Source organism: Mus pahari, chromosome 7, assembly GCF_900095145.1.
Source record: "Mus pahari chromosome 7, PAHARI_EIJ_v1.1, whole genome shotgun sequence".
Lineage (NCBI taxonomy): Eukaryota > Metazoa > Chordata > Mammalia > Rodentia > Muridae > Mus > Mus pahari.
The window spans coordinates 2,998,338-3,022,184 of NC_034596.1; the positions used below are offsets into that span (position 1 = coordinate 2,998,338).

Below are 23,847 nucleotides of genomic sequence, written 5' to 3' on the forward strand. Positions count from 1 at the left end.
TGTGTGTGTGTGTGTGTGTGTGTGTGTGTGTGTGTGTGTTTGTGTATGTGTTACAGAATTCAGTCTTAGGGACCAAGATCAAGTCACAGAGTCTCCATCCTAAACCTCATTCAATCCTAATTACCCCCCAGAAGTCTGTCCCCAAACACCATAGTCCCTGAATTTTTCCACCCTCTTTACTACCTCATAGTGAGGATCGCAGTCTAACACATGAAGCTGTAAGGCACACTCAGAGAAGAGTACCTTGGCCATATTTACTGTTTTGGTTTTTGGAGACAGGGTCTCACCATGTACCTTTGGCTCACCTGGAACTCACTTTGTAGAGTGGACTGGCCAGGAACTTACAGAGATCTTCCTGCCTCTGCCTCTGCCTTGAGTGCTGGGATTGAAGGCCTTTGCTACCACTTATATTTACATTTTGACCAAAGGACACAAGCCACTGAGCACTGGGGCTGGGTTGGGGGTTCTCCTATGAGTTCAGCAGGTAGAAAAGCTCAGACCCATTCTGTCTGTAGGAACCATTGCTTCTCTACTTCTGTTTGAGAAATACTGCCTCTGGGGCTTCTCTACCCCCACTCTAGAAGACACCAGGTTTGCAGTCAGACCAAAAAGCATCAAGGTCATTTAAGCATCTCCAGTGAATCCCACCAAGCACGCTTGTTCTCGCACAGTTCATGTCCTTCCCACATCTGTAATTTCCCGGACTCTCACCCTTACAGAGAACTATAACTTTTAATTCCACTTTTTAAAAAGCTAGAAACCAATGATCCCTATCCAGTTCATTCTCAAGCCACTTTTGTGAGGCACCACTCAAGCTCTTACAAGACTCTTAATACAGCATAGACCTGTGCTCAGCTGGCTGCTGGTACACACTTTGAAGGGGAGAAGGAAGCTGTCTTTTAAAAAAAAAAAAAAGAAAAAGAAAAATATTAAGTGATCTGGTAAAAACCAGATTGACTGTGCTGATATACCCATTTATTTAGAAAACAGCATATGAAAAGACTTGTTATTGAACCTTCCGGCTCTGGGCAGGATATTAGTAGGTTCCTGCTTCTTGTAGGTCATGCTTGGGGCAAAGCAGAGAAGGTGCAGAGTGAGCATGGCTGGCCGACAGCCAGGTTGAGAGCTTCCGTTCTAGTTGCTGAGTGAAGGGGAAACAGCACCTCATTATCCCTTTTTCCTTTCTGTGTTCCTTGGCTAATACATATACTGTTGAAGGGGAGGTGTGGGCAGATCTAGATAGAGACTCACATACAAAGTAAACCTTAACAAAGAAATTGGAACCAGAGGATAAGGTAGTTTGGCCACTTTGGAAAACAGCATAGAGCCTCACATTCATGGCTATGTAGCTGAGGTTGACCTTGAACTCTTGATCCTCCTGCCTCCACCTGAGAGGATTACAAATGTGTGTCACCACACCTGTTTTTATGTGAGGTTGGGGTATTGGGGATAAAAGCCACTATTCATGTATGCAGGGCAAGCACTCTTTCAGATGAGCTACACCCTAGGCCCTAACTCACTCTCTGCAGCGTGTGTATGGTGTTTCTAAGTGTTTTCTACCATATTCTTGAAGGAGCTTACAAAGGTACAAATCACACCCACATGGCCTCTTCAGAAATGACACAAATCATGACTAACACACAAGAGTGTGCCCAACATTACAGTTCCACTACCTGACACCCACAAGAATGGCTCCCCACAAAGATGGACAAGTGTTGGCAAACATGAAGGAGAGTGGCAGGGTTACACAGTGTCGTGAGGACTAGTCCAACCACTTTGGAAAACTGACTCCAAAGGCAGTTACAATGTGGCTCAGCAGGTTTACCCCTAGGTGAATGTATAATCAAGAAGAAGGACATATTTCTACACAAATATTCATAACATCATTCAAAATAGGCAAAAAGTATAAACAGCCCAAATGTAAATCAGTTCTTAGATAGAAAGTGTGATTTACTTATATTATGGAATATTATTCATCCATAAAAAAGAAATACTGATTTGTGGTATAATGATAGTGAAGCGTGAGAGCATTTTGTTAAGCTAAAGAAGTCAGATGCAAAGGCAGCAGTGTGGTTTATGTGTAATATTATGTGTAATATTCAGAATCAATGAAACTACAGAGACAGAAACAGTGGTGGCTCTCAGGGCAGGCAGAAATAGATTTTGATTTCTAGTGAGCCTGGGATTAAGGGAAATAGTAAAAATTTTGCTGGACATAGATAGTGGTGATGGTTTCACAATCTCATGAACACACTAAAAATTGCCAAACTGTATAGTTTAAAAGGTCAGGGGCTGGGATTTGATTCAGTTCACAGAGTATTGCACAAAGTCCTGGGTTCAGTCCCAGCACTGCATAACCCAGATGTGGTGTCAGACATCTGTAAGCATATGGGTGGTTAGAGGAAGGAAATTCTGAAGTTTGGGGTCATCCTTGGCTACATAATATTCTAGGCCAGCCCAAGCTCCTGTCTTAAAGGGGGGGGAGGGGAGATTTATGAAATGTAAACTATTTTAAAAAAGAAAACCTCACAGTTACAGCCTTCACAGAGAGGATGTTGAAACAAAAAGGATTTAAACAGGTTTCAGTGAGAATACTGTGAAATTGGGGCAGTGGCTTAGAGGTTAAGAGCACTAGTTGCTTTTCCGTAGGACCCTGGTTCAATTCCTAGCACTCACATGGTGGCTAGCGGCCATGTGTTATTCCAGTTTCAGGAGGTCTCTGCAGGCACCAGGCATGCAAGTAGTTCAGAGACAGACCTGTAGGTAAAATACCCATACACATAAAAATATAAAGTACAACTTAAAGAAAAAGGAAGTTAGAGCCCAAGGATAAGGAGCACAGCCATGTTTGGAAACAGTATAGTGTTTCTCAGACCTTGTTTGTAGTGTTAGCACGCAGCTCGGCAGTGCCAGATTATATATCAGGGCCTGGGAGGTTGCTGAGTGGTAACGAACGGCTCTCACCACCAACCCTGATGGCCTGAGTGCAGCCTTGGGACCCACATGGGAGGAGAGAGACATCTCATGTGTGTCCTCTCATGTCACACTAACATGTGTGCACACACACATGCAAAGTAAAACACAGAGTGTATATTGATAGAGAGACCTGTAATTAAGGCTTATTACTGCTTCAGCTGTAGGTCCTAACAGCTAAAAGCAAGGGAGTACTCCTCAGCAACAAACATGTGTGAAACCAGAACCTCCGTTACACTGAAAGCAGAACTACGTACAGAGTCATTCTGTTGGGTCAAGTGTCCAGGAAGACAAAGCCAGGTAGAAAGTCCACCAGTGCCCAGTGGTTGTCTGAGCTCACTCGGCATTGGTGAGAGCAACTGAAGACAAACTATCCTAAGGGATTATTTTATGATGGTGGAAAATGTTCTGAAACTGGTGGTGTTTGGTTACAAAAATGTTCAAATTTACTACGTTTATAGAATTGAATATGTTTTATGGTATATAAAAGAAACCTCCAAAATTGGGGGTTGTTTGTTTGTTTGTTTGTTTGTTTGTTTGTTTTTCATAAATCAGCAGTCAGTCTCAGACTAGATACATGAATTTGGAAAAAAAACAAACCAAAACCTTTCCCCACCGTAGACTCGTCCTCCCACTGATGCCAGCTTCAACTTTGATGCCAACAAACAACAGAGACAGCTGATTGCAGAACTGGAGAACAAGAACAGGTGAGAAGGAGACTTTGTGCCGTATGTCCTAGAGCCAGGCTCGCTGCTTCTGCTTCTCTGGGATGGTAACCAAGGGTGACCTTGAACTCACTGTGTAGCAGAGGCTGACTTTGACCTCTTAAGCCCTCTGCCTCCACCCACCTCCTCAGCAAGCAGGAGGACCCAGGGCCAGGAGGTACACTGTGTGCTGTTGGTTCTGATCTTCTAAGCTCTGCTCTGCCACCCCTGGAGAGTCTCCGTAGACTCCTTTCACTCAGTGTCCCTCAGTTCCTGACCTCACTCCTTCCTAGTAGCATTTTGTTCTGTCCCTACCAACGCATCCTGGCCTGTTGTTATACCACATGGAACCAGTCTCATTTTATTTTAAAAAGTCATTTTTTAAAGATTTATTTATTTTATGTATGTGAGTACACTATCTTCAGATACACCAGAAGAGGGTATCAAATCTCATTACATATGGTTGCTGGGAATTGAACTCGGGACCTCTCAAAGTGCTCTTAACCACTGAACCATCTCTCCAGTCCTTAAAAAACCATTTTAAATATTGTTAAAAGGCCTGGGGACCACACATCACAGCACTGTGCAGTTACAGGGAAAGCAGAGCGAGGAGACCCGGCCCTTGTGTAGTGTGACTGGGAGGAAATAGTAGCAGCCTCCCAGGAGCTAAGGGAAGGGGGAGGATGGAGGAAGAGTTGGGAAGTCCACACAGGACCTTTCCCTGGAGAGGAGCAGGGCAAGTAAAATAAATGTTCCAGTTGTCCTCTTCCCTTCCTGGAGAAGGTTCAAGTTCTTGCAAAGACCGTCAACTGTGGGCAGAGCACCTCAGGGGTTTAGAAGCCTCAGAACAGAAGGTAGAGAAGGCACTGAAGGGTTAAAACAGCTCATGGGGGGCGGGGGAGATTATCAAACACTAACAGCTCAGCACCATCCTTAGAGAGATCCTGCAGGAGATCCAGCGCCTGCGGCTGGAGCACGAGCAGGCTTCCCAGCCCACCCCTGAGAAGGCCCAGCAGAACCCCACGCTGCTGGCAGAGCTGCGCTTGCTGAGGTAAGTACACTGCTGCCTCCTCCCAAGCTGCAGCCTCGGGTGGGAATTCCTGTATTAGGAAACCAAACTAGTGAGACAGAATCTGTTCATCAGTAGAACCTGATGTGTCAGAGCAGGCTGCCTGCGAGACCCAGCAACCACTCTGGGGAACGGGGTCCTTAGTCACCATTACAGAGCTAGGTGAGAACTGGGCTCCCTCAAATCCCAAGCTAAGTAGTGGGTGGAGTTTGTCATCCAGGGGTTGTTTTTAAAAGACAGCTATGAGTTCCTATACTATCAAGGCGGGGAGAGAAGGGGCTCTGGTTACAGTTAACAAGTTACAGCTCCATCTCTCTTGTCAGCCCTGATTTAAAGGCTCCTGACACTTCAGACAGGGAGGGCTAGGCAGCATTTTGCCTGTGCACCAGCTCTGAGACAGCAAACTAAGGATGAAGGAATGCCTTGCCTCCACTGTGGTACTGTCTTACCTCTCTCAGAGTACAGTGACTCCAGAGCTGAGAACCTAAGGCTATAGGGTCAGTATAGAACAGAGCTATATTGGTTACCTGTTTGTGTTCTCTGGGAGAGGATGGGTAAGTCTTCTCTGGAGAACATGGTGTGTAATGACCAGATCTGTGATGAGAGCCTTTTTTCCCTCTATACCACAGAAATCTGTGTGTTCCCATGAGTGAAGACATTATGGAAACCGGATCTGATGCCTTAGTTCTTACCAAGCTCTAGATTCTTGAATAGTGTGCCTTTCTGTTTCTTTTGTGCCATTTAGAATTCTACATTTGATATGTGATTTGGTGCGGGCAGGGGGCAGGTAGGGAGATAAGATCTCATTCTGTAGCCCAGGCTGGCCTAAAATGTTTAGCCTTACATAGTACAGGCTGGCTTTGAGCTTGCAGTAATCTTCCTTTGTCAGTCTCCCTGGGGCTAGGATTATAAGCCTGTCTCACTCTTAATTATGAAAGTGCTAACATCTGGGATAGCATAGCTGAAGAGCAGAGTTTTTAATGCTTTCCTTGGGGCCTTAATCATGATTTCTTTTCAGTGAGGAACAATAATTATTGGTTATCTATTTGTATCCTGTCATTTAGATTTTAGTCATCAATAAATAGAACATAAAGAATTTAAACCATGCAGATGAATACAATTAGCCAGTTCAGAGTGCCCTTTCTCACAAAACTTCATTTCAGTCATCAGTGCACACCTTTAATCCCAGCACTAGAGGCAAAGGTAGGAGGATTTCTATAAGTTCCAGGCCAGCCATGGCTGCAAATAAGCCCCTATCTCAGAAAGAAAGTAGAAGCTTCATTTCAGTTGGGGATTTAGTTGGGCTATGTATTTGGTGGCCACACTTTTGGGATGGTCATGTGGTAAACGCTTTACTAAGAAGGACAGAGGAAGCAAATGCTGACCCAGCAAAGGAAAGGAGCAGCTGTCAGCTGAAGACACCACCTGTATTACTTCAGGTGCTCTGCTGTCAGCTGAAGTCACCGCCTGTATTACTTCAGGTGCTCTGCTGTCAGCTGAAGACACCACCTGTATTACTTCAGGTGCTCTGCTGAGGTACAGGTGACTATTTTTATATCTAGAAAAGCAGAGCTGTCGTTCTGGAATCTGTTGTAGAACTGCAGTTACTACAAGTGTCTGGTGAAAGCATAAGACGGAAAAGTCCTTCACTCAGCACAGGCTGAGTCCAAGGATGCTGTGCATGCAAAGGAGCAAGAAGCAGGAGGCTAGGAGGTCATTTCAGAACAGTCTCTGCAGCACAAGGCGAGGAGGGTGTTTGATCCTTGAGCTAGGCCAGTTGTCTCTACATGTGGACACTCAGTGCAAAGCCAATAGCAGATTAATCAAATAGAAAGACATAACTTGTAAACTTCTGGGAGAAAACAAGAATTTCTTTAGGATTTTTGGATAGGAAATAATTGCTCAGAATTACTAACAATGAAAGAAGCTGGTGGAGTTATCAGCATTGATCGTAAGAATAGAAGGGCTGATGATGTAGCTCAGTTGGTAGAGTGTTTGCCTGGCATACAGAAAACCCCGAGTCCAATCCCAGCACAGCATAAACCAAGCATGGCGGTGCATGCCTGGAATCCCAGCGTTTGGGTGGTGGAGGCAAGAAGATCAGAAGTTCAAGCTTACTTTCAGCTACATAGAGTTTAAGGTCAGCAGGAGAAAAAGGAGACATTGTATCAAACAAACAACCTCTGCTTACCCAGTGTCCTATAAACGGCAAGAACCATTTATAGGTGTTTCTTGTTCTTTTGATTCTGACCTATATGTATGAGTTTAGGACTTGCCAATCACAAAGTTCCATTTCTAATGAGTTCCAACCTCCTTTCCTGTAGGCAAAGGAAAGATGAGCTGGAGCAGAGGATGTCAGCACTGCAGGAGAGTAGGCGGGAGCTGATGGTGCAGCTGGAGGGGTTGATGAAGCTGCTAAAGGTGAGAACTGGACCTGTGTGCTCCCCTCACTGCGTCTCTCAGCAAACCACAGCACACTATTGGGCCTAGGAACAGTTTTCAGGACATTTGCTTAAGTGTAGACTGATTGGATGTCAGTCAGAAATTAGCATAGCGCCTGTAAGATGCCTTAACAGGTAAAGACAAGTGCTGGCAAGCCTGACTACTTTAGTTCAAACCCCAGGACCTGCAGGGTGGATGGGGAGAACTGACTCCTACAAATTATCCTCTGACTTCTGCGTGCACACACAGAAGTGCGCACACATACACACAATAAATAAATGTAAAAAAATAAAATAATAGTATTAGAAATAGAGTAATGCTCTTTGGCTCGGTGGTTAAGTGGCTCACTGGCTGTTCTCCAGAAGAGACACTTTATATTCCTAGCATCCACATGTACCTCACAACCATTTGTAACTCTAGTTCCTGAGGATCTGATACCCTCTTCTGACTAATGTGATCACCAGACATACAAGTAAGTGGTACACATACATTAATGCAAGGGAAACACTCCTAGACATAAAAATAAGATATGACAAATAAGGAATTAACTGTGTATAAATGCCAAATATTTCTCAACTACTGAGAGCTTCTTTCTTTTTCTTTCTTTCTTTCTTTTTTTTTTTTTTTATTGTTGTTGTTGTTGTTTTTTAAAAACAGGTTTTCTCTGTGTAGCCCTGGCTGTTCTGGAACTCACTCTGTAGACCAGGCTGGCCTCCAAATCAGAGATCTGCCTGCCTCTGTTCCCTGAGTGCCGGGATTAAAGACGTGTGCCACCACGCCCAGCTAAAGTTTCTCTTAAGACAGGTTTTCAAATATTTGACAAACATCAAGTGTCCTCTTTTTAAAAAAAAACTTTTTTTTAAAGATTTATTTATTATTATACATTAGTAAGTACACTGTAGCTGTCTTCAGATGTGCCAGAAGAGGGTCTCATTATGGGTGGTTGTGAGCCACCATGTGGTTTGCTGAGATTTGAACTCAGGACCTTCGGAAGAGCAGTCAGTGCTCTTAACTGCTGAGCATTCTCGCCAATCCAAGTGTCCTCTTTTTTTTTTTTTTTTAAGATTTATTTATTTATTTATTTATTTATTATATATAAGTACACTGTATCTGTCTTCAGACACACCAGAAGAGGGTATCAGATCTCATTACAGATGGTTGTGAGCCACCATGTGGTTGCTGGGATTTGAACTCAGGACCTCAAGACCTCTTGAGCCACCTCTCCAGCCCCCAAGTGTCCTCTTTTTAATAAGAATTACAGTAGCAAACTGTATTTGGATGTTTACAGAGAAACAACACCAACACAATATTTATGATTATATAAGGGGATTTATTATGGAAAGAGGCTTGCTCCATCATGGAGGCTGAGGGATCTACTAGGGAGACACAGGGAAGCCAGTGTGCCTCAAGGCCTGAGAGCCTGCAGTTCTGACTGCATCATCCCAGTCCGTAAGCTGGTTTGTAAGGAATGGGTGTTGGGTTGTTGACCTAAGTCCTAGAGTCTGAGGGCCCAAAGGCAGGGGAGCTCCAGTGTAGACAAACACCACTCCTAAGAGAGAACACACTTGTTTTCCTTGCCTTCTGGTTTTATCCAGTTCCTCTGTGGTCTGGATGATGTCTTTCCCTGTTATTAAAAGCAGATCTTCTGTCCTTGGTCTGCTGGCTCTTGTACCATGCTCTTTTCAACAATCAGGGACATGCCTGGGATAGTGTAACCATTTCTGTGGATGTCCCTTAACCCAGTCAGGGGGACATGAAGGTAACATCATGTAAGCCAGCTTACTTATCATGATTCTGAATAGTAACTACTACATTAGGAAAAAATCAGAGTAGCCACTCTAGCTTTAGTGTATATGGGAAGGGAATAAATCTTTAGTTTTGGCTTTTTCTGTTTGCTGAAAAGTATATTACAGCCCATTATCATAAATTTAAAAAAGCAAACAAACAAACAAAAAAAAACAAGGCAGTGGTTGGCAGTAAATGTCCTCACCTGGACGGTGTGTTAACAGTGAACAGAAACACTCAGTGGATTGTGGGGCAGAGATTCAAGGATGATTGCCAGTGTATTGGTGGTTAAGGTCCTACCTGTCCAGGCTGTACCTCACCACACTTTACAGACATAACAGCCAGAATGGACTGAAGAGAGTAAACTAAATCCATGACAAAGAGGAGCCACTAAAGTTTTTAAAAAACAAGTTTGAGACGATACTTGGCAGTTTAGAAGAGCAAGAAACTAAAGGATAAGAGCAGAAGACCCATGCAATCAGCCAGGCCCTAGGTGACCAGGGTCCAGCTCGGAATGACAACTCACGAGGGCAGTAGCTGAGACATCTCCTCAGTATCCACATCCGGAGCCCGCCCCTTCATACTGATAGAGCCAGTGGGTACTGGCGCCTGGCAGAAGGTTTATATTTGTGTTGGAAACTGATGCTTTACTTCCTCAAGCAATTACTTCTTTTAATCTTGAGCTGAGGTTTTGGGTTTTTTCCCTAGCTTGGTCCTGGTATTTGGTTTATTTTACATGGACAGATGTGTTTCTGCATAGACCCTGTTACAGATTTCCTCTCAGAAATATATTATGTGCAAGTGAGTCTAATTTCAAGAAAACATTATCCAGATACCTAGCCGGTCCAATTCCCTTGAGTAGTGGTCAGATATTCAACTCAGTGGCCCATCCCCTGCTCACAACAGCAGCTGTGCACACAAACATTTGTCTCCTGTGATACCTTGTGCCTTGCCAGGTGCTGAAAGCTCCACCATGTGGAACTGGCACCCTGGTAGGCCAGGGGATAATGTGGGCATGCCCTCCCTCCCCTTGCCTGTATCAGCCTCTTTCAGGGAAGGGCTCCCAGATGTTAGCCATGTAGGAATGGGAAGCTGCCCAGCTGTGATTTTTGGTTTACTTTGAGTCTTAGTTAGGATTTCCATTGCTGTGAAGAGACACCAGGACCAAGTCAACTCTTTTAATTGGGGCTGGCTTTCAGTTTCAGAGGGTCAGTCCATTATCATCATGGCAGGAAGCATGACAGTGTGCAGGCAGACATGCTGCTGGAGGAGCCAAGAGCTCTACTTCTTGATCTGCAGGCAGCCAGCAGGAGACTGGCTTTCGTGGACAACCAGCAGGAAGGCATCCTCCAGAATGGGCAGAGCTTGAACATAGGACTTCAAAGCCCACCCCCACAGTGATGTACTTAGTCCAACAAGGTCATACCTACTTCAACAAGGTCATACCTCCTAATAGTAGCACTTCCCATGGGCCAAGTATATTCAAACTACTGCCCTTTTCTTGAGTCAGGGTCTTACTTAGCTAGCTTGAAATTCATAGAGATCTGCCTGCCTCTGCCTCTCAGTGCTGGGGTGATTGTGTACCACCATGCTCTCCTCTGGCTCTCTGAGGACACCTGTATGTACATGATGGATGCATAAAAAAGCAGGTACACACATATATACATAAATAAAAAGTAAATCATAGCCAGATGTGGTGGTTCATGCTTTTGGAAGGCAGAGACTGGGAAACTATGAGTTCAAGGCCAACCAGGTCTACATAGTGAGACTCTTTCTCAAAATAATAAATATTATTAAATTAATAATAAATATTATTGTATGTACATATATTTTCAGGCTTCTAAATGTCATGACAAGTATTTGATGAAATGATTAGGTTCAGTCCCTGTCACCTAGGAATGTCAGCAATCTCATTTTTTTTTCTTTTAATGATAAAATGTCATCAGACACTTAGATGCCCATGTTTCTGTACATATTTCCTTTATACTTTTTCTCAATTTCTCAATATGTGACTAACCTCTTTCTCAAGCTACTTCTTTAATCTCTGAGTAATTATATGTCAGTATTTCTGTTTCTAACTTTCTCTTCCAGCATTCTTACCTCATTTTATTTATTTATTACCTGTGTCTCCAGGCTGGTCTCAAGCTCACAACCCTCTGTCTTGGCATCTCAGAGTTCTAGGGTTGCAGCCATCAACCCCACACCTGGGTTGGTCTCTTTGTAGATGACTGCAGTAATAACTGGGTGTCACTGCTTCCACCATGTGGAAGAGACTCACGTGATCTAAGGGACCTAAGCCTGTCTAGATTTGTGCCTCATAACTGAGAGGTTAGGGCCCCTTTAAGTGCTGTCTTTTGTCACCAGTGCATGCTGACCAGCCTTAGCTGACTGATACAAAATGTTCTCAGACCTTACATCTGACCTTTTTACTGTGTTAACAGATCCTTAAAGGCTTTATGTGCCTAGCTTTTGGGAGTTTGTGTAACACCAGCCTAGGGAACACTTTGCCCAAATCTATCCTCTCTCAACTAGGAGACCTCCTTAGTCCTGAGAACCTATCCTAGCCTGACCCATGGTCCCACGTCAAGACATAATGGTGATGTGTGCTGGGGCAAGCTACACAGCAGAGTGAACATGGTGTGGTCTTCAAATACTGACAGCGCCATACTTCGTTCTATTCTATGTCAAGACTGACCTTGAATAGTCCTCTTACCTGAGCCTCCCAAGCACTGAGAATACAGGCATGAGCCAACCACAGCAGCTTCCCATCCTGTTAAACCAGAGCCAAACCTGAGGTACAAGGTAATACTTTGACGATTCTCAGTACAGCCAGGATTTCAGCCTGTGAGGATTGCCCCCCCCACCACCACCACCACAAGCCTCACTATGTAAACAGGGCTGACCTGGAGCTTGCTAGGACTTCTCTATGTAGACCAGGTTGGTCTTGAACTTACTTAACAGAGCTTCCCTGGTACCCAGCCAATCTCACTTCCTATTCAGCAAGTAGTGGCAACAGTTTTTAAATTGCACCGTATGTCTCTCGTGGCAGTACCCTTGCCAATGAGAGTTGGGGGTCTGCTTGTCTCAGAGAAGGATACTTCCAACAGGTGACCCCCGCAGTGCTCAGGGCCTTGGTCTGGCTACTGCAGGGGGGTTGGAGGGGTGGCAGATAAGTCCCAATGCTAGCAACTGGCTTTCAGCACAGAGAGCTCCTTCCCTGGCTAAACTGGGGCCTTAAGGGATTTCTTGGTGCTCATTGAGTTTCTCTCCTCTCCCCCCCCTCTCTCTCTCTTTCCCTCCCTCCCTCTCTCCTCCCCTCTCTCTCCCTCTCCTTCTCCCTCTCCCTCTCTCTCTCCCTCTCTCCTCCCCCCTCTCCCTCTCTCCCTCTCTCCTCTTCCTCTCTCTCTCTCTCTCTCTCTCTCTCTCTCTCTCTCTCTCTCTCACTTCAGTTCCTTTATGTAGCTCCTCTGCAGATCACCCTGTCCTCACATGCAGACCTGCAGATCCCTCAAGAACAGGAGCACATATATCTGTTCCTGTGTCCCTCTATCCAGGTGCAGTGGGGACCACTGCTCCCAAGGACCCAACATAGGTGGAGCCGTCGCAGACATGTATTGGTATACTTGGCACTATGGAGGCTTCCTGACCACAGTACCCATGGTGAGGCACAGAAAGAAAAGCAAGGAGATCAGAAAGGCAGGGACCGAGGAGCACGGGACGAAGAGGAGAGAAAGTCAGAAGGTTTAGCTTGCTTCCTTCAGCCTTTTCTACAGTGCCTGGCACTGCACTCATCCATCAGCTACAGTTAGCATGATCTTCCCTGCCTCCCACTGTAAGGTTGTGAGAGGAGCCTGTCTCTCTTTCCAGTGCCGTATGCACGAGCATTACTAAATAAACCTGTGTCAGAATAACATAGAAGAACTGCCAGTGAGACCTCCGTTCTCCCCTCCCCTCAGACAAGGCCTTGTCATGTAGCTCAAGCTATGCTAGAACGCAGCCTGATGCAAGGCGTCCTCTTGCCTCTGCCTTCTGGCGCTCGGCTCACACTGACGCACCACAATCCCTAGCTCTATAGTTCTTTTCCCCCTCCACTTTGGGGCTTGTGTTTTATAGTTGTTTTATTGTGACATGATCTCATGTATCCCAGTCTGTCCCTTTTTACTCACTGTGTGGCCAAAGATAGCCTTGAACCCTTGATCTTCCTGTCTCAGTCTCTCCTGGTGCCAAATTTCCAGTCATGAGCCTGGTTTATGTAGTGCGGGAGATCAAACCAAGGGCCTCCTAGAACTAGGCAAGCGCCTTACCAACCAAGTCGTAGCCCAGCCCCAGAATTCTTCTCTGGAAGGCCTTTGGGGTCTCCAGTTCTCTGGGGAAAGGGCATGTATGTGCATCCGTGAAGGAAACAGCAGAGCAGCTTGAAAGCAAGTGTGCCGGTGTGGTGTCAGCCGGTTACTGGTGAGACTAGAAAAGAAGAAAGGCACCTGTGGGCAGGTGGAACCATTAGGATGCTAGAACAGTGGCTCTCAAACACAACCCATGGCCCTTGGATACATTTTGGGTGTCCCCACTCCCACCAGAGCTTTGAAATGTGGATCTCAGGTGGGGCCTAAAATGTTCATCCCTGACAAGTTACCACGTGGTACTGATGTTGGTGATCCACATCCCACACCTCAGGAACAGCCGCCCTAGAAATGTGGGCCTAAACATACGTGAATACTGTGAATGAACTAGAATGATAATTCGGATTTTAAGTCGAGGTTAAACTTCCTCTTTCAGTTTACCTTAAGATTAGGCTAGGCAGGCGCTCTAGGCCTCTTGACCGATACTGAAGAAATAGAAGACGAACTAAATGGTCTCTAAGGGTCTTTGGAAGTCATCAGTATATTCAGTATGTGGTTGGGACCGAGGCCTGCCATTCACTGCATTCCACTGGGACTCTTGTGGAGATTCAGTTCATTGCTCTCCAGACCTATGCTTGGCCAGGTTTGCCGGGTTTCTCCTGTGGTGACAGACACTAATATCTTTTTCTCTTGTGCCTCTTTCCATCTTCACACCTCTAGGAGGAAGAGCAAAAGCAGGCAGTAAGTGGACGTCAGCATCCCTGACCGCTCCTGCCCTCTGCATGCTCCTCTGCTCCTCTGCTCCTCATAGGCATTGCATCCCCTCTACTTCCCTCCCTCCCTCCTTCCATCACCACTGACCTCTGAGGAATTGGTCATGTGCAAAATTACCCTCCCATTGCAGGGTGCAGTGGCCTGAGTCTGGGTCCTGTTTACCTCGAGGAGCATGTTCTGACTTGAAACCCAAGCTTTTTAAATTTGTGCTTATTTAAATATGCATGATTAGCCAGACTTTCACTGCCTTAACATGTTCTTTTATTTTCTCCTGGTTTTGTGTCTTAAGTGACCTTAATTGCCTGAAACAACTTTCTAGTGACCTCAGATCCAAATAATGTGTTCTGAATGAATTTGCATGAAAGTGGAAAGTTCTTTGGCTAACTGTAGATATCCTATGGTCTGTCTCCACCAGCCTTCTTGACAGAATCAGTGATTTTTTTTTTCCTGCTGTGAGCCTTTGGAGGCTCAGAAAACAGGTGACTCAGGGTGTTTTGAATGGCATGTGTATTAATTAATGATGTTTGGGGACACTTGGTGTTGGTTTTGCTTCATAGTTGTTGGCCTACATAAGAAAACCAAGGGCCTGTCCATAATAATAACATGGGGTAAACTAAACTCAAGGGAGAAATATAAAATGCCAAGTTTAAAAGGAAGTATAACACATTTAATTTAAAATTTTAATTTTGTGGCTAGAGAAATGGCCCAGCAGTTAAGAACACTAGCTACTCTTGCAGAGGAATGAGGTTCACTCCCTGGCACACACACATAGTGGCTCACAACCATTTGTAACCCCAGTCCCAGGGATTCCAGGACCCTCTTCTAGCTACCAAGGGTTCTGTATACATATGGTACACATACATGCAGGCAAAATTCCTATATACATAAAAGAAAATAAATAATTATCCATGTTTCTCAAAAATATTGATTAGTGTGTTAGATTTTATTGATAATTTAATTAATAAACTAAGGTGTTAGGTTTTATTATATGAGTATGTTCAACCAGGAGAGCATTGGTAGTGAGCGGCAGAGGCAAGAACAGTGACGAGAAATGAAGCCTCGCTAAGAGCCCATCAGTCACATCGGCTGTAATGTAGGAAGTTTGCTGGGTTTCTTCTTGCTTTGTTTGGTTGGCCTGTTTCCCTGACTTGTACAGCGTTTTTGTCTCTTAAATTAAATGGTACTTCCCCATCAATAGGTACATTTACCTGAGCAAAACAGAAAGGTGGATGATCAAACCATTTTTACCAGGAAGTGACAGCTTAGTCACTTCTGTCCCCTTCATTGACTCAGAGGCTTAGGGCAGGCAGCTCCAGCTTGTTTAGAAGTCAGAGAAGACTCTCTCACACAAGTAGGAGAATGAGTGAGGGACCGAGTCCTTTCTGCCCCTCCTACCCACATCTCTGACAGTCTTTCCCATCATTCATCACGGCCCGTTGCTGAGAGGAGCACCTTTTCAGCTGTGGCGCCGACCTCTAACACCCCTCCTCCTTTGCATCCCTGTACCCAGAAACACGTTCTGGGAGTTCACTTCTAGAGCTATCTCACTAGCACTTCCTGCTACCTGTCTCTGCGTGTAACAGCCCAAAAGGACCCATGAGCTGGAGAGACCCTCCTCCCTGTCTGAGATGAGGGCAGCAAGCTGTAGCAGAACTTCTGTGAATGGTACATTTTCTTCAAATGTTATGAAATAACATGTAATCTGTGAAATATGAAATTGCAAACCTATGAGGCTATTGCTGTCCTTGCTGTGCATGGTGGAAATGACTATGACCCTATCAATTGGGAGGTAGAAACTGAAAGATCAGGTGTTCAAGGACAGCCTGGGCTATCTGAGATGCTGATTCAAGCACAATATACTTGCATAGTGACCTTTCATTCTGCATGAGATCACCATCTCTTGAGACTGAAAAAGGAATTTTCCACATCCAACAGCCTGAGCAATGTCCTGGTCCTTACATCCTGACAGGACTGTGTCCATCTAAATGGGAAAAGCTCCCGTCCATCCCACAGGGCTTACACTGGACTCACCCATGATCACATTTGTAAGATGGAAAGATTGCAAGAAGACAAAGTCTTTAGAGCCAACCCTTCTGTGGCCTGTGCCATTGTTGAGTGTGGCAACAAAACTTTCTAGATGAAGAGTTACTTTGGTAACTCTTTGGTGAGATATCAGATCCCTGGAACTGGAGTTACAGGTTAGTTGTGAGCCATCCAGTGTGGTCGTTCGGAAGAGCTGTAAATGCTCTTAACCACTAAGCTACCTCTCCAACCCCTACAAGGGTTTATGCTAACTGCTATTTAAGATTCTGCTCAGAGAACACTTCAGACACCAAATATGTGGGGTTTTACACCAACAGTTTTCCAATTCACTCCAGACCCCAACTGGTGGTACTGTCATTTAACTGTTTATAACACCGACTAACAGGCTGTAACACCAAAGCCTGGGCTAAGGGCTCATCTCACAAGACGGACTCTGACTTGAGATACCAGCTGTAAGCACTGGGGCTCCAGTTGCCTGTACTTCTGTCTGATTTGACTGAAAATTATTTCCTATTCCTTAAGTTTGATCATTTGCAATAATGGCTTGCACAACTAAGAGAACCCCTCCTTTGTTGTTAAGATGCAAATGTACAGATAGATAAAGAGGTACATACTTCAAGGTCTAGAAGGTCCCAGTACAGGAGTTCTCCCCCTGCACTGGGGACACTGCCCCCTGGCATGTAGGTGTGTTCACTAACCACTTCATTCAAGATGGTTAGGTTCTGCTTCACAGGGACAGTTGATTCAGTCACTGGCTGTTGGTAATTAACTTCATCTCCGTTCATGTACCTCAGAGGTCTGTAGAGGGCACCAAGTTCTAACACTTAATCATGCTGTGGGCTTTCTGGAAAACAAACAGCTCCTTTCCTGCAAGCAGCCTTAGCACACATAATACTCTTTACACTGTAGCTGTCTTCAGACACACCAGAAGAGGACGTCAGATCTCATTCAGATGGTTGTGAGCCACCATGTGGTTGCTGGGATTTGAACTCAGGACCTTTGGAAGAGCAGTCAGTGCTCTTAACTACTGAGCCATCTCACCAGCCCCACATATACTCTTAACTTTCTAGTGAGTCTAAAGATTTTTAGAAGCTTTTGTGGCTGAACCTGTGACAGAAGACCATACTTGTTATATCACAGTATTAATTTTGTTATTTTGACCGTAGTTATTTTAACTTTGCAAGAACTTGAGAATAGTGGATAGTAGTACTGTTACTTTAAAAATTTTGATGCTAGGGGTCATATATGAGGCCTTGTATTCCATTCCAAGCACTGAAAATAAGTGAATAAATAGATATGCACACCTTATTGAGGCTAGGGTTCTGCCTTCAGCCTCAGCCACTCTCTCAGTGCCTTGAGTGACCTTACCTAGCAATCCTTCTGTCTCTCTTCCCTCAGTCTCTTTTCTTCTCTTTCCTCATGGCTTCTTCATATCAGACTGTTCACTCACCCTGTAGTTTAAGAAGCTCATTCAGCTAGACTGACTGATTTAGGGTTAATCATGCCCCAACCATCATGAGTCTGTAATTAAAGAACCTTACCAGCTCTCTTTACTGTTGTATTTCCAGTCTCTGACCCAGCCTGCTGCACTGCAGATACTCAATAAATATTTGCTGAGGGAAACCACCATTAACCAGAAGACTGCTCAAGTTAATCATTGTATTAATTGTGAGGAACATAAGCAGTTCACATGCCTGTAGCAGCAATTCTGGTCCAGCTACTCTCAAGTAATAGGCAGATCCATTCAGGAGACTAAGTTGTGACTCAGAAATCTTTTTTACAAGGAGTCAACAAAATTCAGCTCTGTGTGATGACACACACCCTTAATCCCTGCACCCAAGAGGCAGAGGCAGGGGATCTCTACAACTAGAGGCCAGCCTGGTCTACAGAGCAAGTTCCAGGACACCCAGGACAATAGAGAGAGATTCTTTCTATAAATAAATAGGCGGATGGATAGATAGGTAGATAGATAGGATAGGAAGGATAGATAGATAGATAGATAGATAGATAGATAGATAGATAGACAGACAGACAGACAGACAGACAGACAGCAGTGACTATTATTCACCTGGATAGATAGGTAGATAGATAGGATAGGAAGGATAGATAGATAGATAGATAGATAGATAGATAGATAGACAGACAGACAGACAGACAGACAGACAGACAGACAGCAAGCAGTGACTATTATTCACCTGGATACAATCCAGATCTGGAAGGACTTAGCATCTCAGTTTCCTTTGGAGGCATCTTAGATGTTCTTTTCCTCCCAGTGACTCAGTATAACATACCATATCACTTCTGGATCTCTCTCTCTCGCTCTCTCTTTTGGCTGTCCTGGAACTCACTCTGTAGACCAGGCTGGCCTCAAACTAAGAAATCTACCTGCCTCTGCCTCCCAAGTGTTGGGATTAAAGGCGTGCACCTCCACTGCCAGGCACTTCTGGAATTTTTTTTTTTTGAGACAGGGTTTTTCTGTATAGCCCTGGCTGTCCTGGAACTCACTCTGTAGACCAGGCTGGCCTTGAACTCAGAAATCTGCCTGCCTCTGCCTCCCGAGTGCTGGGATTAAAGGCGTGCGCCGCCACACCCAGCTACTGCTGGATCTCTTAAAGCTCAATAAAATTAAGCTGTCCATGTATGTGTCCATGGCCAGGGGTCCAGCTTTCCATGAAGGATTTCTATGCTCCTCTCATACAGCTCCCATGTTTCTCACCCCATAACAGAAGCCTGGATCTACTTCCAACACAGCCAGGAGTTACATTGACTCTGACTCACAATGCTCTGCCACATATATCAGAGTCTGTTTAATGCTCAGTCTGTTAGAGCATTGAAAAGAAACGAACACAAATTCCATTCTTAAATAATAGGGACATAATTTTCTGGTTAGTAGGAATGTAACTTTTTGGTTGGCACAATGCCTTAAATATGGAAATATAAGTCAGATCGTTGTCATCCTGAGCCTTAACTACACTCCTGCCTCCTAAGTCTGCAAAAGCATAGCTTTTGGTGAGTGGATGAATTGATGCACTTCAAGGCAACCCCACAGCCTTTACCCTGGGTCCCAGTCTCCGCACGCAAGCTGTCGACTGAATCCAGCGGCCTGCAGATGGCGTGTGGATGTCTACCCAGAGTGCATGTATCCCTCTTGTTCCTATGCACCCTACAGGGTCCCGGCAGTTCCTTGTTTTGGTTTTGGTTTCATTTTGTAAAAAGAGGAAATATAATTATGTTCTCATAGAGCTCTGTGAACACCAGCAGGAAGTTTTCAGTGAGAATGATTGGAAAGGAGAAATAATTCTTGGATCTGAGGGGTATACCCCTGTTTTGATCATTCCATAAAGGACAAGCTAAGATGCTTTCTTCTATCTTACTTCCATCCTATACTGTATTTGGCTTTCCTGACTGTAATGCGTATATATTATGAAAACTGAAAACTATCCCCCGTGCTCCCCAGGAAACTCACACACACACACTAGACTAGAGAAATCCTCCCAAACTCCATGGGAAGAGCATTGAATTCTAGAACACACACACTCTTTCCAGAATGCTACCTACTATCCAGATATCATTTATAAAAAAAACAAAGACAAGACAGAGTAAGCCATGGATGGAATCTAGGTTTAGAACCCCAGAACCTGGGAAAATAAAGATCCTGCCAAGAAAACAGTGGAAAGAGGTTATTCTGAGTTAGGTGTGGTCTTGGCTGTCATATTCTTGGCCATGTGATGGAGAAATACCTCCTAGATACCTAGAGCTGTGCAGCTAAAACTCCAGCTGATCTAGCCAGGCAGATATGGATCTGGAATCACCATTGGCTTAGAGGTGCTGAGCACCATACTCTGGTCCTCTAGAAGAGGAGCATGAGTCATCAGACACTGAGCCATCTCTTCAACCCCAGGAGGAGTGTTACTGAACAAGGTATTATACAAGTTCCCCTTGTTGAGTTCCAGAGTATCACTGATTGGTAGGCTTGAGCTCTCACATCTTACTGACCTAGCTTCACAATTATAACCACGTCCTCCAGGTCCTATCTAGTCGTGTTTCTTATGTGCAACCTGAGCATTTGGTACTGTCCCCGGGACACTTTTCTCTTAGTGAGGTTTCTGACCATTTATCTGAGAATTGGTTTTGGAATCCTATGTGGGGGGACCCAATAAAGAGACCATCTTACATAGGGGTAGCCAACTCAGGAAAAAACAGGAGAATTCTAGTCTTAGAATGTATGAACTTTCTTAACTAAGATTTTAAATATCAACTTTCTTCTTGTTCTTTGTGTTTATTTTAAGTCATAGTAAGTTGTGCTTTGTTCCAGAAATTCAATATGCTTTCTTTCTTCCACCAAGAAAAATAAACACCTTGTCTTCCACCCTTTTGAGTCCAGAAGTATGTCTTAGCTTCTATATAACAGTGATCCAGGTAGAGACAAAATCATGATTGAAAGCCAAATGCACACTACTATCCCTGCCGATACTGTTGATTCACTTAGAGAATCTTGGCAAGCCTAGAAGACCGCACAGGGCCTCCGCAGTGAGACTGGTTACATGTGGGTCCTGAGTTTCCCATCATGGTGTAGAAACAAACAGGTGCCAGTGCTTATGCAGACCTGTTGGGAGCCTTATCCTTCCATCAGATACACAATAGATAGATACATATTCTTGGAGCAGAGCAACATCATAGAAAGTCTCAGGACTCCATGAGGTGTCTAGAAACCAGGTTTGTCTTTTAAAGGTCATGATGGTGTGTTTTTGTAAATGGTATTTGCTGAGGCAGGATGTTCCAGTGCCCGCCTCCCTGCTTCAGTTCAGCACAGACGGGATATACCCAGCTGCCTCTGGGTGCTGATCCTTTCTCCCACTGCTCTCTCGTTATACATGTGATGTGGCTCCCATGCCCAGTCCTGACTCCCAGCAGTTCTCATCCTTCAGCAGGGCTGATGCGGTGGTGGAGACAGCCCACCCTCTCTCCACAGTGCGCAGCGCCAGCAGCAGCTCAGAATGGTGTGTGATGCTTTTACCTGTTCTCTGAGGGGAGATGTTCTGGGCCCAATCTTTATCTGCTCCCAGTCTCCATTCAGCTGCAGTTGCAGTGCCTGAATTTCAGACTTATAGCTCCTTTCTCCCTGAATTTTGTTTTTGTTTTTCTGACAAGGCACCTGACAACCAGCAGCAAAGAGGCCAGTTTGTTTAATTTAAATACACTGCGGCAAAGTGGAGGTAATTGTCCACACAGGCCATCTGCTGCCTGGCAGGTATCCATGAGTCAGAGAAAGAGATGGAGACTGAAATGTCCTCCATCCTGTTGCCATGCTAACAGCCTGGCAGGGAGGTGGGGTGGGGAGGGCAGGACTTGCTCTCACGTTACACTTTTTACCACAGACCTCTCTGGACTTGGCTACTTACTTGATTATAATATGTACCAAAGAGATTTAAAAATCTTACCTGCTCCGTATGGAAGAGATGAGAAGGAAGTGCTATTTACGGAGTCCCTACTGTGTGCCAGGCACCATACTGGTGATGCCTGCAGACAGCCAAGAGCTGTGCCCTGGTAGTTTTTACTAAAGACAGTGCCCCTTTCTCTCCGCAGCTGGTCCTCTGGCAAGTGTCTGCCTCTGTGTCTGAGTTCCCCTTGCTATGGGGAGGAATCACTGTCCTCAGCTCACCTTCTCTGGCATTCTCTGTACCTGTTTTGGCTCCAGTATTTGATTTGTATTCTAGATAAGAGACTAAGTCATCATCTGCAGTCTCCTTTCCTACATTTCTTGTACTTGCTGGGAATGAAATTGATTCTGCTATACAAAATCACAGCAGCGACTGAGATTTTGGTTCAGTAGTGGAGGGCCTAGATCCTACTCCTACTAAAGGGAATCAGGGGAAATCAAAGTTAGCGTCAGTCATGAGAACTCTTGACTGATTATGTTCCTTCTAACCTCAGGACTGTGGTAATATGATCCAAACATACTCAGGCTTCTCCTTGACATTTGAGGCCTCCTACTGATTTGTTTATAACCTGGTTGACCACTGTGAGTCTCAGTCTGTACATGCATGAAATGAGGTAGGTCATGAGCCCCCTGAATACAAAAACGTGATTTCCACACACTTTCTGGAGCCTAATGCACAACTTGCTTGAGTTTTCCATGTCTTTGCTGATTAGAAAATGAGAACTAGCAGTCTGGACTGCCTCTCAGATTAGAATGTGCCTCTAACTCTACATTCCCAGTAGAAGATCCTGACTGCATTCGGGGAACCTGGGTTACAGGGCATTTATCATCTTTGCTTATTGGTTAGACAAGTGATAGGCATGCTAGATGCCAGCCTTAGCTCTGGGTTGTGTTATAAGTGCTGTGTCAGGAATCGTGGAAGTTCTGCTGTGTGTTGTGGCCAGTGGCCTACCTTCCTTGGAGTCATCTCAATAACTCTTCCACTTTTGCTGGGGATTTTTGTTTCACTCTCAGATTCCCCAGCACCCCAATACCCACTGTGTTGCTCATTCTAGGCTAGTTGCTATTCTAGGCAGTCCCTGTAGAGAGAGTCTGCCTTGACCATATCCCTGCTGATGAGACAAGGTGCTAGTATACCATACTACAGTATTACAACTGTGTTCTTAGTGTATCCTGGCCTCAGCCTTCAGGTACCCGCAGGGTGAGTGAGATACAGCAGATCAAAGGGATCAGTCAGTGTCCCACTGTGCACCACACATCCAGTGTGCTTACACATGATCAGAAGGCCCTTTTCCTCTGACTATCTTTCCAAAGCTAGTCCTGTACCATGCAGGGCAGCCTACTCTCGGTGCTTCTCATCAGCTTCACTTCTTCAAGATCTCTGTGTGTAACAGCTCTGGTATTGGTTGGATGTGTGAGGAAGGTTAGCTATAAGCAGAACATGTCATCAGCTGACCTAGAGACGGGGATGGCTGCAGAAGCGCATGTTCTTCTCTGACAAGGGTTTCTACTCAAGCCAAGCAAGGGCCACTTGGCAGAGATGCAGGGATTTGGTAAAGATCATGGATCATAGCACTTTTTATCTGAAAAATACCTCAGATGTCATCTACCATCCTCTTGTTTATAGATGAGAAAGCTGGACCCTGGAAATGGCAAAGTGTGTGTGTGTGTGTGTGTGTGTGTGTGTGTGTGTGTGTGTGTGTGTGTGTGTGAAGCCAAGTTTCTACCTTCTATCCTTGTCACTGACCCACTCTTATCTCCCTGTGTGCTCACCTGGGAAGAGCTAGGAGTGCCTCGCAGAGGCTGCAACTTCCCTTCTTTGAATGTAGAGCAGTGCTACCGGGCGCTGGTGATCATGGACAGAGAGCAGAGACTGGATATTTGGACAGGCTATTGAATTCAGGGCCCTCAGTTTCTCACATTAGAGAGATATTTTTCTGGTTACCTTTTCTTGCTTTCTTCCCTCTCATGGGCTTCTTTCTGGGGGCCCTTAGCCTGTTATTGGGGCCTCTGATTCTAGTCTCCCCCCTCCCCCCAAATCCATCTGCCTGCTTTGTCAACTAAATTCCAACCGTAATTACTCTATTAAAGTAGTTACAACAAAAACTAAACCACAGTACGTTTGGTGCATGGATTATTTATTGTCACACAGCATCATCCCCAAACCGTGGCTTATAAAAACATATCACCGGGTGTAGTAGAATATGCCTAATCCCTCCAGGCAGTGTTCTATCAAACTGTCTCAGAAAAGCAAAAAGGAGAAAAGCAGGAGAGAGG

At 44.9% G+C, this 23,847-nt stretch overlaps 1 protein-coding gene across 9 annotated transcripts in view; it reads left to right on the forward strand.

Moving 5' to 3' along the window:
* The window catches only part of Dtnb (dystrobrevin beta), a 130,328-nt gene that overhangs the window by 89,079 nt on the left and 17,402 nt on the right, over positions 1 to 23,847 (forward strand). For 5 of the 9 annotated variants that reach the window (XM_021201498.1, XM_029540703.1, XM_029540705.1 and 2 more), the window contains 4 exons: positions 3,595 to 3,680; positions 4,615 to 4,728; positions 7,071 to 7,167; positions 14,034 to 14,054. In XM_021201498.1, the coding sequence (XP_021057157.1) occupies positions 3,595 to 3,680; positions 4,615 to 4,728; positions 7,071 to 7,167; positions 14,034 to 14,054 (318 nt within the window). The remainder of the gene's footprint in view (positions 1 to 3,594; positions 3,681 to 4,614; positions 4,729 to 7,070; positions 7,168 to 14,033; positions 14,055 to 23,847) is intronic. The other 4 variants (XM_021201499.1, XM_029540709.1, XM_029540704.1 and 1 more) reach the window with 1 other exon arrangement.